The sequence below is a fragment of the Ranitomeya imitator genome, chromosome 3, assembly GCF_032444005.1.
Source record: "Ranitomeya imitator isolate aRanImi1 chromosome 3, aRanImi1.pri, whole genome shotgun sequence".
NCBI classification, from domain to species: Eukaryota; Metazoa; Chordata; class Amphibia; order Anura; family Dendrobatidae; genus Ranitomeya; species Ranitomeya imitator.
Window position 1 is genome coordinate 527,911,074 of NC_091284.1, and position 18,113 is coordinate 527,929,186.

At 42.1% G+C, this 18,113-nt stretch overlaps 1 protein-coding gene across 7 annotated transcripts in view; it reads right to left on the reverse strand.

Moving 5' to 3' along the window:
- Positions 1-18,113, reverse strand: part of MSI2 (musashi RNA binding protein 2) — a 973,036-nt gene that overhangs the window by 221,782 nt on the left and 733,141 nt on the right. For all 7 annotated transcript variants that reach the window (XM_069757787.1, XM_069757784.1, XM_069757786.1 and 4 more), the window contains exon 10: positions 13,632-13,706. In XM_069757787.1, the coding sequence (XP_069613888.1) occupies positions 13,632-13,706 (75 nt within the window). The remainder of the gene's footprint in view (positions 1-13,631; positions 13,707-18,113) is intronic.

An 18,113-nucleotide genomic window follows, 5' to 3' on the forward strand; every position in this document is an offset into this window, starting at 1 on the left:
ATTTAGGGTGAAACGGACAAGGGAGTCCACAGCCATAGAGACCCAGCACAGGGAGGACACTGTGTTACTGCAGGAGGTGGTAGGACCCGGTAATTTACCTACGGACGTAGAGCAAAGGGCAGAGGGAGGAAGCATTGTAAACTGTGTGAAAACTGATGCTGTCATCACTGACCAAGATGTGCTGTGAAACGCAACATGAAAAGGTCTTCGTTTTAAGTTTGATTCAGACTCTGCTATTTATTGTGCAACTACGTCAGCTACAGGACTTCAGCAAGCCCGATGGGACCTTTGGCGGTACAGAAAGTGTAGCAGAAGGTATGCTGACAGAGGGACAGTATTCTCATGTGATGGGAGACCAGAGTGCACTACAACACAGTCTCAGCCACGACTACCCCTCTGGCGCTCCCTCACATATTCATCACACTGAACTTCTACTTTGCTGCAAGTTGCAAGGAAAACAAGCGCTTATGGACAATACAACCAAATTAAATAGGGACATCCACTACAGTAAGGGTACAGTCACACAGTGCAATTTTGATCGCTACGACGGCACGATTCGTGACGTTCGAGCGATATAGTTACGATATCGCAGTGTCTGACACGCTCCTGCGATCAGGGACCCCGCTGAGAATCGTACGTCGTAGCAGATCGTTTGAAACTTTCTTTCGTCGTCTAGTGTCCCGCTGTGGCGGCATGATTGCATGGTGTAACATATATCGTATACGATGTGCGCATAGTAACCAACGGCTTCTACATCGCACATACGTCATGAAATTATCGCTCCAGCGTCGTAGATTGCAAAGTGTGACAGCAGTCTACGACGCTGGAGCGATATTGTTACAATGCTGGAGCGTCACGGATCGTACCGTTGTAGCGATGAAAATTGCACTGTGTGACGGTACCCTAAGTCAGAAGGATTTCAGGAAGCTGTAGTTCTAATAAAATAGAAATAATGCACACTATAGGTGATCTTATTAGCAGCACCTAACCCAACCTGGATACCCGAAGACATGTGTCTTTGTAATTAATGATGCACAAGGACAAACTTAATTCCTAAGTAAAGAATGATTCTCCTGGGGCCAACAATTATAGCGGATACGTGTCAGCAGCAATTACTGTAGGTTTTCTAAGATATTATAGGCAGGCATTCAGGAAGAAGCATCTCAACTGTCTAATCCATCTCACTGCAAAATACATTTTATGTTCCTTTTTATAGAACAGTTTTCCAACCAATATAAAATTGTAAAGAAAGTGTCTGTAATCGGATAATAGTGTTAGGAATCATGCTATCTCACTAGCAGTTAAAGCGCTCATCTTCTGAAGCTCCATCTTTCAAATGACTATTATTGCGACCGAAGTCGTTTTCTGCAGAGTTAGCCGAGCCAGTTCAAGCAGTCGTCAAGAAGGAGCCCCAGCCAGCAGCCCTTCTATTCTTGACAAAACTGTATTAGGACCTTCATTTTTCACACGTCTCAGCAACTATTAATGATGGCAGCTCCTAAAGGACATGTCAAAACAAAACCAAGGTGTCTGCTAATTATGGAGATGCCAGCTTCAATGCTTCATATTCAACCTCTTCCTGCGTTTTGGATAATCACATTGATTTCCTCCTGTATCATCTAATTGCCTAACTATAGGACACCTTCCTTGCAAGCCTCTGCAGCTTTTCCTCCAAGCATTGGAGGCTGAGAGCTCGCTCAAACAAGTCTATTAAGATGACCTTGAACCCTCAGAAAAAGCATCCCACTGATAATCAGCAACAAGTTAGTAAGAGGTTATTATTTTCAGCATCATGCTAACTACACTGCTCAAAAAATAAAGGGAACACTTAAACAACAGACTATAACTCCAAGTAAATCAAACTTCTGTGAAAACAAACTGTCCACTTATGAAGCAACACTGATTGACAATCAATTTCACATGCTGTTGTGCAAATGGAATAGACAACAGATGGAAATTATTGGCAATTATCAAGACACACTCAATAAAGGAATGGTTCTGCAGGTGGGGACCACAGACCACATCTCAGTACCAATGCGTTCTGGCTGATGTTTTGGTCACTTTTGAATGTTGGTTGTGCTTTCACACTCGTGGTAGCATGAGACGGACTCTACAACCCACACAAGTGGCTCAGGTAGTGCAGCTCATCCAGGATGGCACATGAATCTGAGCTGTGGCAAGGTCTGCTGTGTCTGTCAGTGTAGTGTCCAGAGGCTGGTGGCGCTACCAGGAGACAGGCCAGTACACCAGGAGACGTGGAGGGGGCCGTAGGAGGGCAACAACCCAGCAGCAGAACCGCTACCTCAGCCTTTGCGCGAGGAACAGGAGAAGTACTGCCAGAGCCCTGCACAATGACCTCCAGCAGGCCACAAATGTGCATGTGTCTGCACAAACTGTTAGAAACCAACTCCATGAGGATGGATGGTCTGAGTGCCCAAGTCCACAGATGGGGATTGTGCTCACAGCCCAACACCGTGCAGGATGCTTGGCATTTGCTACAGAACACCAGGAAAATTCACCACTGGTGAGCTGTACTCTTCACAGATGAAAGCAGGTTCACACTGAGCACATGTGACAGACGTGACAGAGTCTGGAAATGCCATGGACCAGTTTGGCAGTGGGTCAGTAATGGTGTGGGGTGGAAATTCTTTGGAGGGCCGAACAGCCCTCATTGTGCTCGCCAGAGGTAGCCTGACTGCCACTAGGTACCGAGATAAGATCCTCAGACCCTTTGTGAGACCATATGCTGGTGCGGTTGGCCCTGGATTCTTTCTAATGCAGGAAAATGTCAGACCTCATGTGGCTGGAGTGTGTCAGCAGTTCCTGCAAGAAGAAGGCATTGAAGCTATGGATTGGCCCACCCATTCCCCAGACCTGAATCCGATTGAACACATCTGGGACATCATGTCTCGCACCATCCACCAACGTCACGTTGCAACAGACTGTCCAGTAGTTGGTGGATGCTTTAGTCCAGGTCTGGGAGGAGATCCCTCAGGAGACCATCTGCCGCCTCATCAGGAGCATGCCCAGGCATTGTAGGGAGGTCATACAGGCACGTGGAGGCCACACATACTAATGAGCATCATTTCCTTGTCTTTACGCATTTCCACTGAAGTTGGATCAGCCTGTAACTTCATTTTCCACTTTGATTTTGAGCATCATTCCAACTCCAGACTTCCGTGGGATATTAGTTGGGATTTACGTTGATCATTTTTAGGTTTTATTGTTCTCAACACATTCCACTATGCAATTAATAAAGATTTACAACTATTTCATTCAGTGATATCTAGGATGTGGGATTTTAGTATTCCCTTTATTTTTTTGAGCAGTGTATATACTGTGGGGGCAAGCAAAGACATGGTCTAATATAAAAGCACACAAAAAATGCCCATAACCTATTATTTCCAATAAAACAATAGTTAAGGAAGAAACACAGCTGTAACCAGAAGGTATGAAAGTAATAATTGCTGAAGATATTTAGTACTACTACTAAATTAGCAGTCTCCCGTTAGGACAGCAGTAAAGCTCCAGATCATTTATAATGCATCTTTAAGCGCTAACCTATAGAAAATTAGGTCTCGCGATATCGGGAAACAGTCTGTAAAGTGAAATAAGAGCCACAATTAATAGAGTTAGCTGCAAAGTGAATTAATAGTGTAGCTACTGAGGTACAAAGGTAATATGGGCTCATTGGCTGTTTTTCTATTCTACATCGGAACACACAGGGATTAGAAATGGTACCTAGCAGGCTTTAGATTTAACACTGTGAATAATAATCAAATGATTGTTCACACACAGCTTTTTTTTTTTCAGAACAAAAAATCCATGTCAGAAATCCTTCATATTTATTTTAATCAAGATTTCCAGACCTGAAACGGTTTCTGGTGCATTTTTGAAGTGTGTCTTTTTCTGAGGCATTGTTTTTCAAATTATAGGGTCAATTTTGGAATGGATTTCATGAGAAACCCACATCAAAGAAGTGACGTCACTTCTGTTTTTTTCTGTGGTGAGCTTTTAAAAACCTAATTTTAAAAGCAATAGAAAGTGTATTTAGCTGGTATTTGATGTGGTTTTAGATGTGATCTTTGATTTGGATCTGCTCCATGTAAAAAATGTCTGGAACAGCTGTTGGCTGACAGCTAGGATTCCAGACTTCCCTATACACATGAATGCTTGGCCTGGCCAAAACAATCATACATTTTCTATGAGTAAAGAGGATAAGAAAAGATAAAATCAAATAGCCCAACATGAATTTCCTCAGATATCCTCTGTCAGCATGGAGGCTCCCATACAAATTAGATGGTTGCCAATTGCTTGCACATTTGCTAGAATTTGATAGAATGTGTCTTCGGTCTTTAAACTTAAAATGTCACCTCTATATACTTCTTATCGTTATAAAAATGCTTAAAGGGAACTTGCCACATAGGATAACACTATTAACTTGCAAATATTGAGTTAATCTACAGGTTAATAGTGTTAAAGGGAATATGTCAGCCAATTTTTGCTATGTAATCCGAAGAGCGCAAGAGACAGAAGCTGAAACACAGAATTCAGGGATGTGTCACTTGTCAAAGTGCATACTGCTGTTTACTATTAGTGAAGCATTTATCATTAACAGGTTAACATTGGACTAGGCCAGTAACGCCCCCTTCTGTGATAAGCACCTGTCTATGGCCTTTGAATATGGCTAGACTGGTGTGGGCGGGGTTAGCTTTCTCAGCTCTGCTTCATTCTAACTTACTGTACCCAGTAATCTAAGTGATACATCATTGGATTCCGCTTCTCTTTGCCTACACTACGCTGCTCTCAGACGAGGTATTACAAAACTTGCTGACAAATTCACACAATAGCCCATTTCCGTGTTTGCATTTCCGATTTTTGCTCATCTTCCCAGAGCCATGAATTTTTTATTTTTCTGTCAATATGGCCATGTGAGGGTTTCTTTTCTTACAGGACGAATTCTACTTTTGAATGAAACCATTGATTTTAACAAACAATGCACTGGAAAATGGGAAAAAAATTCCAAGTGTGATGAAATTGCAAAAAAAAAGTGCAACCACTATTTTTTTGGGGGTTGTTTTTTTTACCATGATCAACAAATGCTAAAACTGATCTGTCATTATGATTCTCTGAGTCGTTACAAGTTTGTCAATACCAAACATGTATATTTTTTTTGTGTTTTTTTTTTTATTTAAATGGTGAAAAATCTAAAGTTTGTTAAAGAAAACATTTTTTTTTATTTTTCCAAGACCCATAGCGTCTCCATTTTTCTGGATCTGGGGCTGGGTGAAGGCTTATTCCTTACGTGCCGAACTGATGTTTTTATTGATACCATTTTGGTGCATATATAATGTTTTGATCGCCTGTTAATGTGTTTTAATGCAATGTTGTGGCGACCAAAAAAAAAAAGTAATACTAGCATTTTGATTTTTTTTCTTATTACGCAGTTTACCGATTGGATTAATTGTTTTTATATCGATAGATCAGGTGATTCTGAATGCGGCGATACCAAATATGTGTTTTTTTAAAATTCTTCTATTTTGAATGGAGCAAATGGGGGGTGATTTAAAAACATTTTTGTCTTACTTTTTACCTGATCACTTGTGTTACACAGCAGGGATGCAGCCATGCTCTGTATAGCAGAACTGCTCCAGGTATGAGTAGCCCCTGTAAGCACACCCTGGCCATTTGACTCACAGCTTGCTCAGCAGTGCATCAGTGCAGAGCTGGCTGTCCAAGAGCCAAGACATGTTTACAGCGGCCTATCACAGGACTGGGAGCAGTGACTGTAGCCATGCAGGCACACCTCTATGATGACTGAAAGCCGGTGGCTCCCAGAAAGAATAAAGTTAATTTTCTCCCGGGAGCCGCTCTTTCAGTACAGCGTCCAGGCACCTTCCTAACGTTATTAAACTGCAGACTGACCCCATATTTGCAGGTTAATAGTGTTATCCGACATGACTGGCTACCTTTAATAAAGTCCAGAAAATGTACGACGCCGCATGTCATGTATCTTTAGCAGTAGGTAACATCTTTCTTATTGAGAACATTGCAGAATAACCTAGAATTTGCCTAGTGGGATTATTCTGGTTTTAATAGACTATCCACTAGTGGCTAAAAGGAAATTAAGCACTAAGGCCTTTTTACAAAAACTGATGATAGGCCAAACGAATGTTCACTGCCAAATTTCTACATGCCCAGCGATCAACATTTTAGGCCTCAAAATTACAGTTAGAAGGCAGCACGTCCCTGGAGGAAACGGAGATATGCTGTGACAATCATGAGAGTGAGGGGGAACAAATGATCAACCGTGTGAACTCTTATGATACGGTTTGATAAAGCAAAGCAACGTCAGATATCATCGATCAGCAATAGTGACGGGGCCCTTAGTGACTAGAGACTATGCTGGTTTCCATTCTCTTTCAGAAATCTAGATAGTGTGCCTAAATAATGTTATAAATGTGCCGAGTACTCAGCTCATAGATAAATTGAAGAGATTATGGTCCTAACAGAAATTCATCTTGGAGAAACACAATACACTATTAACAATAACACACAACAGCGTGGCTCCAGCTCCACTGCACAGAATTCAATTTAAATCCACTCCCCTGTTGAAAATAGACAACAATACAATTAATTAGTGCAATTATCATCTAGTCACTAATTAGGGATCAAACCAGATTAACCCCTTTCTTCCTAGTTGTCTTTAGTAAATTCAAGCATGTTTATATGGCAACCTCTAAAGTCTTAAAAATAAAATCATGGATCAAACTGAAAATCATGCCACAGGAGACAAATGCGGCTAGGAGCTTCTGACAACACAACTATTCTGGTACGTGTCTGCAGGCAGGATTTAAAGGAATGAGGCTTAAGTAAGAATATGCTTTATCCTCCATCTGCTCCCTCACACTACACCAGACTGAGCACGTCGTGCACATTAAGAAAGTGATCATCAGAATAAGAGACCCTTTCAGCTTCCATAATTCCCCTACAGAATCATGACAAGAGCTCAAGAATGCAACTTCTCTCTTGAATATTCCCATTTTGTTAAAGAAGCTCCCATATATAACTCCCATATAACTAGATCTTATGAATGCTTGCTTACTTGGAGGGAGTGATGATGGAGGACCTATGGCTGCAAAGGAAAATCTTAGGCTTTGTTTTTATTTTAAAATTACATTATTAAAATGGCCTACAAAAACTGCACTGGCTGATAATTACACTAAAAAAAGCCTTATAAACTGGGTGGATACACAAACAAAAGTGCAATTTATGTGATCTGTAAAACCAAAAGACGGAAGCAATGCCTCACATGTTCAAGAAATGGTATTGGGACATTCTTCATCTCTATCATGCTTTTCTGGAAAGGTACAGTGACCTTAAAAAGTGTTTTGTTTTTTTTTACTTTGATTACCAACAGCTAATAATTTTAATTTGGGATTTACAGTGAATTCCCTCCAAAGAGTTCTATTTTCATGTCAGAATGAAGGGTTGCTTTAAGAGATTGATACATCCTGTTACACTCGGATTTTTTAGAACGATCATGGACCCATTGTGCCACAGACCAGAATTACCCTGGAGGGGCGTGAGTAAGCAGCTACTTTGGTCTTGGCTGGAGTCTATATAGACAGAGGTAGAAGCCACTTCAGAATGAATTAACAGGAACTGCAGATGGGGACAAGCAGGGAGACCGCAGATGTAGTCAAGCAGGGAGCCGCAGATGCGGACAAGCAGGGAGCGGCAGATGCGGACAAGCAGGGAGCCGCAGATGCGGACAAGCAGGGAGCCGCAGATGCTGACAAGCAGGAAGCCGCAGATGCGGACAAGCAGGGAGCCGCAGATGCTGACAAGCAGGAAGCCGCAGATGCTGACAAGCAGGAAGCCGCAGATGCTGACAAGCAGGGAGCTGCAGATGCTGACAAGCAGGGAGCTGCAGATGTGGACTAGCAGGAAGCCGCAGATGCTGACAAGCAGGAAGCCGCAGATGCTAACAAGCAGGGAGCCGCAGATGCGGACAAGCAGGGAGCCGCAGATGCGGACAAGCTGGGAGCCGCAAATGCGGACAAGCAGGGAGCCGCAAATGCGGACAAGCAGGGAGCCGCAGATGTGGACTAGCAGGGAGCCACAGATGCGGACTAGCAGGGAGCCGCAGATGCGGACAAGCAGGGAGCTGCAGATGTGGACTAGCAGGGAGCCGCAGATGCTGACAAGCAGGGAGCCGCAGATGGGGACAAGCAGGGAGCCGCAGATGGGGACAAGCAGGGAGCCGCAGATGTGGACTAGCAGGGAGCCGCAGATGGGGACAAGCAGGGAGCCGCAGATGTAGACAAGCAGGGAAACCGCAGATGCGGACAAGCAGGGAAACCCGAGATGCGGACAAGCAGGGAAACCCAAGATGCGGATAAGCAGCGAAACCGCAGATGAGGACTAGCAGGGAAACCACAGATGCGGACAAGCAGGGAAACACTAGATGCGGACAAGCAGGGAAACACTAGATGCGGACAAGCAGGGAGCCGCAGATGCGGACAAGCAGGGTGACAGCAGATGCAGACAAGCAGAGAGCCGCAAATGTGGGCAAGAAGGAAGCGGAGGTTCCTACAGGACAGACAGGAGCAGGTTCACATAGAACAGACAGGGTAATGATAGGTACAGACATAGGGACAAGTACAAACTGGTCTGACAGAGCCAGATTCACACAGGGTACTAACTATGAAGTACCAAGTGTACACACAGATCAATAATGCTGCACAATGACAACACAATAGATTTAGGTACTGGTTCAGACACTGCAGTTTTTAGCGATAGGTACTGGTTTAGACAAAAGAGGTTTAAGAAAAGTTACAGAGTCAGCAGATTAGGAAAGGAAGCTGCTACAGCAAGTATAGGGTAGGGGACAAATTCAGACAACAGGTTTGGAGAAAGGAACTGAATCAGACACAGCATGTGTGAAACCAGGTGCTGATTCAGACTCATGGACAGGTTCAGATACTGATACAGCAGATACAGGGAAAGATACAGACTGGATACAAACAGGATAAGAGTCAGGTCCTAATTGAAACAAAGACAGACACTTGTTCAGGTTCAGTGTTCAGGCCGGGGCATTCAGCCCACAGGGTGGCAGTTTCAACCAAAAACAAATACAGATACAGGTACAGGGTACAAACCTGGGCATAGAGACTCAGAGAAAAAGGTTCGGGCAAGGAGTGGACCTGACAACGGTTTCACGGCTTACAGACAAGGTAGACACTAAAGTCCATGATGTTTAGCAAGCGCTTCCCAAAGGGGGAAGGTGCCTTAAGTACCAGATGCCTCCCAGGCACCTTAGGAGCGAGTATGCCGGCGTCCCTGCCAGGAGGAGGAGACATACAGGGACGCTGGCATTACACATCCTATAGTTTGGGAAATACATATAGCACGTGGTAAATTCATAACAGGTGAGAACATAAAATGTCCTCTTTAAAACAGCTTTCCACAAAACAATACAGGATTCTGGTACAAGTCCCGTGAGCTTCAGCGATTTTTGCCACTAAAATGATAAGAGCGGTGAAGCAGCTATAAAAAAAATGCAACAGCATCAGTCTTACCAGAGACACAAATAGAGGAGCAAACAAGTGTGAAGGTGATGGCTGCTGCACGAGGAGAGCGCTATGGCCAAATGGCACCTCATTCTCTGACAATACCTGCCGCTGCTGTTTTCGTCCTACAGACTGTTGTAACGTAGTATAACAGACACATTCAGATCTATCTAGTTATAATGCTGGTTTTGACAAAACTGCATCAGGAAATTCTCTGGACTGGCCCTCAATGCAAGTTGCTTCAACACCAGAAAAACACAAGATACAGTAATTTAAATATTTTTTATAGGCTTAAATTATGTGCTTGCTCAGTTCAGCGTTATTGGAATTTATTATTATTGCTAAAATGTATTGTTTAAAGGGGTTGACCGTGAAATCAAGATAACTTCTTGATTGATGGGGGTTGACAGATTGAGACCAGCACCTATCGGCAGAACGGGGCACTTATCCCCACTGGAATGAAGGGGAAGTGCCGATGCATGAATGAGCTCCAATTATTCACTACAGCGCTGCCAAGTGCTGCACCCAACTTTTACCGGCAGGCCCAGGGAGAATGAATAGTGCAGCAGTCGAGCATCCGACCCCGCCACTCCATTTATAACCGGTATAAAAGTGGCCTGTTCATTCTGTTGATCGGTGGGTGATAACCTGTTTTACAGTTCTGTTACTTCTTTTAAGAGGTAATATACAAATATAGGTTGAAAAAATAATTTTTTAAATCATATTATGTTTTTAACAAAAGAAAAAGAAAAAAAGAGGGACGCCACTACCTTCCACTTGGAGATTCCCAGCCTCTGTGCACATCAAGTGCTTCCATACAGCAAAACAGTCCAAATTCCACCACAAGCGGCCGGGTGCTCCTCCAGAAATCACATGAGAGTCAGTGCATTGCATAAGAAAGGAAAAAGGGCACTCACCGATCTGAAGCTTGACTTGACTTTATTGAATGCTCATAAAAGCATCATGGCTGGGAGAGTGAACAAGGAGCTTTTGTGAGCAGCGTGGAGACGACAGCCGTTTCGCGCTCTCACTGCGCTTTCGCGGGTCTCTACGGTAGAGACCCGTGGAAGCACAGTGAGAGCGCAAAACGGCCTTTATTGAGCATTCAATAAAGTCAAGTCAAGCTTCAGATCGGTGAGTGCCCTCCTTCCTTTCTTATGCAATGCACTTAATCATATTATGTTCGTATGTATGTACATGTATCCTAAGGCTGGTACAATCTACTTCAGTGTTTAAAGTTGAAACTATTGCATAGAAATATAAAAAAATAATTGATGACACTTATTATAGTGACTAGTAGTGATGAGCGAATATACTCGTTACTCGAGATTTCTCGAGCACACTCGGGGGTCCTCCGAGTATTTTTTAGTGCTCGTAGTTTTAGTTTTTATTGCCACAGCCAAATAATTTACATCTGTTAGCCAGCATAACTACATGTGGGGGTTGCCTGGTTGCTAGGGAATCCCCACATGTACTTATGCTGGCTAACAGATGTAAATCATTCAGCTGTGGCGCTGAAGACTAAAACTCAGAGCACTAAAAAATACTCGGAGGACACCCGAGCGTGCTCAGGAAATCTCGAGTAACGAGTATACTCGCTCATCACTAGTGATTACGGTACATTATACTGTTATGGCCTTTTTGAACATTAAAAAAACAAAGAAAATAAATATATATATTCTTTGTTTTTTAATGTTCAAAAAGGCCATAACAGTGTATAATGTAACCACTAGTGAAGAAATCTCAACATTTAAAAACTTCTGTCATGTATTATCAAATATAGGTGCCCTGTCTGGCAGAGTACCGCTCACAGTAACAAATTCTAACCCCCACAAAATGCTTTTAAAACCATGACACTTAAAGAAACCAACAGCAGGTCACATCCACCAAAAATAACAGTTTCTAAATAAAGGTTGGGATAATACTTGAATACATTTGTACTTTAACTTTGTTTGAACCATTTTTGTCAATACACTAGATTTAGTATTTCCTGTGGATAGATGCTCTGAATAGTCAACCAAATAATTTTACACAGAAAAAAAAAATAGAATAATTCACCAAAACCTAAACATTCTTCTACCATTCATGGAAACAATAAAATCAGGTTTGCTCTAACAAAGCAGTGAAATGCAACCTACCTACTATCAAGTAACACAATGGGGGACAGTCACTAATTAAAGTACATATTGCAGAATTCTGGCTCACTTTAAGCCAAAAAAGCTGTCAAGCAGGCCATGCACCACATTCATTTGGTGCTTTACACACTTTATTGCTTTACTTGTCAATTGGCATAGCCAAGCATAAAGGGGGCCAGGATGCTTGGTGGAAATGGGGCATGTCTTGGAATGCCACATGGTCCAAAATGTGGGTGCAAATTTCTGCCTTAAAAAAAGCCATCTAAGGCCATGTTCACACAGTGCGTTTTTTTCTGCGGAACCGCAGCGTTTTTGCCGCTGCGGTTCCGCAGCTGTTTTCCATGCAGGGTACAGTGTACTGTACCCTATGGAAAACAGGAACCACTGTGCACATGATGCGGGAATCAGGAAAAAAAGCCGCGCTGAATAGCCGCGGTAAAAAAGAAGTACCATGTCACTTCTTTTTTCGGAGCCGCAGCGGTTCTGCACCCATTGACCTCCATTGTGAGGTCAAACCCGCAGTAAAACCCGCAGATGAAAAAAATATCTGCGGGTTTTACTGCGGTTTGTGGTGCCGAACCGCTGCAGCAGGAAGTGCGGGGAAGCGGGCGAAAGTGCGTGGGCGGAGTGTGGCTGCCCCCCCGTGCTCCGATCCCGCCCTCCATGCTCCAATCCCACCGCCCCGTGCTCCGATGCCCCCCCCCAGTGCTCCGATGCCCCCCCGTGCCTTAATCTCCCCCCCTTATACTTACCCGGCGTCCCGGTGTCCGTCCGGCCGTCTTCTCCCTGGGCGCCGCCATCTTGCAAAATGGCGGGCGCATGCGCAGTGCGCCCGCCGAATCTGCCGGCCGGCAGATTCGTTCAAAGGGCATTTTGATCACTGAGATATAACCTATCTCAGTGATCAAAATAAAAAAAAAATAGTAAATGACCCCCCCCCCCCCCCCTTTGTCACCCCCATAGGTAGGGACAATAAAAAAAAATTAAGAATTTTTTTTTTTTTTCCACTAAGGTTAGAATAGGGTTAGGGGTAGGGTTAGGGGTAGGGTTAGGGGTAGGGTTAGGGGTAGGGTTAGGGGTACGGTTAGGGGTACGGTTAGGGTATTTTCAGCCATTTTAACTGCATAGAAAACTGCATAAAAAAGGATCAAAAAAAGGATCAAAAAAGGACAAAAAAAGGACCAAAAAAAGGACCTGCGTTTTCTGCCAAGAGCTGCAGTTTTTTAAAAAACAGTCCTGAAAAAAAAAGGATGGAAATCAGGAACGTGTGAACATACCCTAATGCACCAAAAGTATCCTTCTCTAAGAGTCACCATGACAGACAGAGAAATTAGCTGACTATACTCCTCTTCCCCAAGTCCAATGCCGAATCTCGTCACTGTTCCTGGTGTCTGGCTTTGGCGTAGAAGCAGAGCTGAGAAAGCTAACCCCGCCCACACCAGTCTGGCTTTGGCGTTAATGTCACATCAACAGCGCAGCAGATGATCAGTAAGCCCCTCAGCACTGGGAGGGTTGCTCAGAGCCACTGAGCTCACTGAATGGCTGCCACGCAGTGCATGCAGCACAGATAAAAAGTCAGACGAGACAAGAAGTGGTGGACCTGGGGAAGGCGAGTACAGCACAGCTTGCTTCCTTCCTTAGGATATACTGCCAAGGATGCATTTTTATTTTAGCATTTCTTACTTCTTCCCCAAGTTATGATAATGTATATTGCTATTAATTTAGGTGTTACTGATGTCTGTTGTATATGATTCAGTTATAAAGTCTATATAATTATACATCTTAGCATTTTAGTACACACAAAAAAAAAAAAAAAAAAAAAAAATTATATATATATATATATATATATATATATATATATATATATATATATATATATAGCATTCATATTACAACACAAAGAAGGATTACAAATGACTACCTGGAAATTGATAGCTGTAGCTTGGGGCGAATCCAGGATATCCTCTGCCATACGTTGCAACAAAATTTGGATAACCTAGACAAATAAAGAAAAGAGGGAGAACAGTCAAAGATCAATATGGAAAAAAAAAAATTTCATACTGTAAAGCAAACATCGAAAAAGAATTAAAACAACTAAATAGAAGAAAATGCCAAGAAAATAATTTAAAAAAAATGGTCATCTAGCAGGCTGATCTGTACAGACCTCTAGTTTTATAAGATGATAAAGAAAAAATTGCCAAAAAAATATGGTTCAAGGTCCATGCGGATACAATGGAGTCTACAAAATGCTAAATGATTTATAGCTCTATGTAGTTTAGTAGATGTGTGTCATCTTTTTTCAGTACATCTCGATTTACAGATGGTGCCCAGGAGAAGTTACATAAGAATGGTTACCTCTAATTCAACTGTTTTTTTGTGTTTGTTTGTTTTTATCTAACATCAACCCATAAAGATAAAGCTAGGGGAACAAATGCATAAGGGGACCTTGGTCTAACAGTACAAAGCTTCCATACAAAGGTGTTCCAAACAGTAGAACATAATAGTTCACATGAAATTATCACTCTTTGATCTACGAAAGGTTTCCTTTATTGTGCTTTGCCTTTTTTTCTACCGGCTTTGATTATTCATGTACTATTTAGTTTGTTTCCCTCAGAACAACGCTAAAAGAACAGGTGCTTGCCTTTTAGAGGTGTTATTTTTAGGCTGTGACTTGCACAGGTTTTTTTTTTATTTATGTATGATTTCTAAAATAATTAGTTTTCTTTTGTAGCGAGCAAACCCTTGAGCATTGTGAGATGCGTACGGAGATTCATCTGCTTGGACTCATTTTAACCCAACCTCTATGATCCTTGTCAACACTGAAGAGGTAACATATGACTCCGGAAGTCTTATAAGGTTCACAAATGTCAGGACTGAGAAAACAGACACACAAGAGTTGTGTCAATATTGTCTAACATCTATCTTTAAGGGACTAAACGTCCACAATTTCAGCAAATGAAGCAGAGAGGCTTTCCCCAGAGAACGCAGATTTCCATCTGCCTGGTTGTCGGAGATAAAGTATCGCTGCTACACAGGTATCATTGCCTCACTGATTCTATATCTCAGGCCTAGGATATCTCTTAACGTGACAACAAAAGAACATCTTGCTGAGTTGTTCACCGCTGCACACATACTAGAAAGGGTTAATTCCCTTGTATTGAATCCAAAGAAGTGGCTGACTTTTCACGCACAGTAATTAAATGCACTTTGCCACCCCGCGCCAGATGAATGTCCACACCTTTAAGTTGGAAGAGTAAATGCCAAGCGCTCAAGCTAAACACAACACAGGTTTGCGGTGACATTTGGAAAGCTTAGAATGAATGTACTTTGCATTACAGCTATTGACAGCTTGAGATAAAGGTACTAGTAATGCTTTATCCCTGGAGCCCAAAGTACCATAGTTAACATATCAGTGCTAGATTGTGAAATGCGATACACTTTATGAAATAACAAAAACGAACTGATAGCATTGAAGTCCGAGAAATAGACGCATTTAGACCTAAAAGATATGTGTTTGAAGCTGGAGGCAATGTACTTTGCATTTTCTTAAGGAATTGGGCAAAAGATAAATTAAAAAAAAGTTTGAAACCAAAATATAATATTGACATATAGTACGAAGTTGGCAGCTTAAGCACATAGATTTCTTTTACTTACAGAAATAGCATTTTTACCTTTCATTGTAGTGGCAATTTTAAAGGAAGTGCTGCCATGTTGGTAAACTAGCTTCTTGGTACATGATCACTGTTGTAGCGTAAAAGAGAAATCTCAAGGTTGAATGCCATTTACTATCCAAAAGATAAGGGATGACTTTATGATTACTGTGGGTCCGACTGCCGTGGCCCCCACCAAACCAGAGAACTGGTGCTCCACAGCACGATAGAGTAGATGCCAATCATGCGGACTGATTCTCCATTTATTCTAATAGGAGCACTGAAGATCAGCCAAGCGATGGGCAATCTCTTGTGCTCCCATTAAGACCAGCAGAGCAGTAGTATGCATGATTGACCTCTGTTCTATTCAGCTGGATATCAGGGGCGGTCACAGCAGTTGGACCCCGAGGAATAACTTTTAAACTTTAGAACAACCCTTTAAAGGGAATCGGTCATCAGTTTGAGAGCAGCATAATGCAGGAAGAGACCCTGATTCCAAAGATATACAGGGTGGGCCATTTATATGGATACACCTAAATAAAATGGGAATGGTTGGTGATACAAACTTTCTGTTTTGGCACATTAGTATATGGGAGGGGAAAAACTTCTCAAGATGGGCGGTGACCATGGCGGCCATTATGAAGTCGGCCATATAGGATCCAACTTTATTTTTTTCAATGTGAAGAGGGTCATATGACACATCAGACTTATTGAGAATTTCACAAGAAACACAGTGGTGTGCTTTCTACAACTAAGGTCTACGGACGGAAACACGTGAAAATGCTACATGATTTTATCATCTATGGAAACAGGAACACATGGGCTACTTGCACAGTGAACAAGTCTGTATGATCATGTTCACACACCACCAAGAAACCTGAAGACACAAAAGAGAATAGTAAAACCAAAAACACTCAGTTTGAAAAAATGTTGCAGTAATCCGCAAGTGCTAGTAAAAGATGTAAAAAACAGGGTATTTGGTTGATACGTTTTTTGCAAAAAATGTATACTAAGCTGCTCTACCAATCTTCACGGTATACCCTTATCAGAGCAGTCCTAACTAATGTATGCAATCCCTATCTGATGTATTTAAAAACCTGATCATCTGTATATAACCTGTGTGAACAGGGTTCAGAGAGGAAAAATCCATGTGTGCATACAGGGTAGAACAGCTTTTGTGCAGATAGCCCAAGAGGAGTGGTGGAACTCCCCAGTCTTGTAGACACAAGAGAACAATTATGGAAACAGGAACACATGGACTACTTGCACAGTGAACAAGTCTGTATGATCATGTTCACACACCACCAAGAAACCTGAAGACACAAAAGAGAATAGTAAAACCAAAAACACTCAGTTTGAAAAAATGTTGCAGTAATCCGCAAGTGCTAGTAAAAGATGTAAAAAACAGGGTATTTGGTTGATACGTTTTTTGCAAAAAATGTATACTAAGCTGCTCTACCAATCTTCACGGTATACCCTTATCAGAGCAGTCCTAACTAATGTATGCAATCCCTATCTGATGTATTTAAAAACCTGATCATCTGTATATAACCTGTGTGAACAGGGTTCAGAGAGGAAAAATCCATGTGTGCATACAGGGTAGAACAGCTTTTGTGCAGATAGCCCAAGAGGAGTGGTGGAACTCCCCAGTCTTGTAGACACAAGAGAACAATTATGGAAACAGGAACACATGGGCTACTTGCACAGTGAACAAGTCTGTATGATCATGTTAAAAAAACACCAAGAAACCTGAAGACACAAAAGAGAATAGTAAAACCAAAAACACTCAGTTTGAAAAAATGATCATACAGACTTGTTCACTGTGCAAGTAGCCCATGTGTTCCTGTTTCCATAATTGTTCTCTTGTGTCTACAAGACTGGGGAGTTCCACCACTCCTCTTGGGCTATCTGCACAAAAGCTGTTCTACCCTGTATGCACACATGGATTTTTCCTCTCTGAACCCTGTTCACACAGGTTATATACAGATGATCAGGTTTTTAAATACATCAGATAGGGATTGCATACATTAGTTAGGACTGCTCTGATAAGGGTATACCGTGAAGATTGGTAGAGCAGCTTAGTATACATTTTTTGCAAAAAACGTATCAACCAAATACCCTGTTTTTTACATCTTTTACTAGCACTTGCGGATTACTGCAACATTTTTTCAAACTGAGTGTTTTTGGTTTTACTATTCTCTTTTGTGTCTTCAGGTTTCTTGGTGGTGTGTGAACATGATCATACAGACTTGTTCACTGTGCAAGTAGCCCATGTGTTCCTGTTTCCATAATTGTTCTCTTGTGTCTACAAGACTGGGGAGTTCCACCACTCCTCTTGGGCTATCTGCACAAAAGCTGTTCTACCCTGTATGCACACATGGATTTTTCCTCTCTGAACCCTGTTCACACAGGTTATATACAGATGATCAGGTTTTTAAATACATCAGATAGGGATTGCATACATTAGTTAGGACTGCTCTGATAAGGGTATACCGTGAAGATTGGTAGAGCAGCTTAGTATACATTTTTTGCAAAAAACGTATCAACCAAATACCCTGTTTTTTACATCTTTTACTAGCACTTGCGGATTACTGCAACATTTTTTCAAACTGAGTGTTTTTGGTTTTACTATTCTCTTTTGTGTCTTCAGGTTTCTTGGTGGTGTGTGAACATGATCATACAGACTTGTTCACTGTGCAAGTAGCCCATGTGTTCCTGTTTCCATAATTGTTCTCTTGTGTCTACAAGACTGG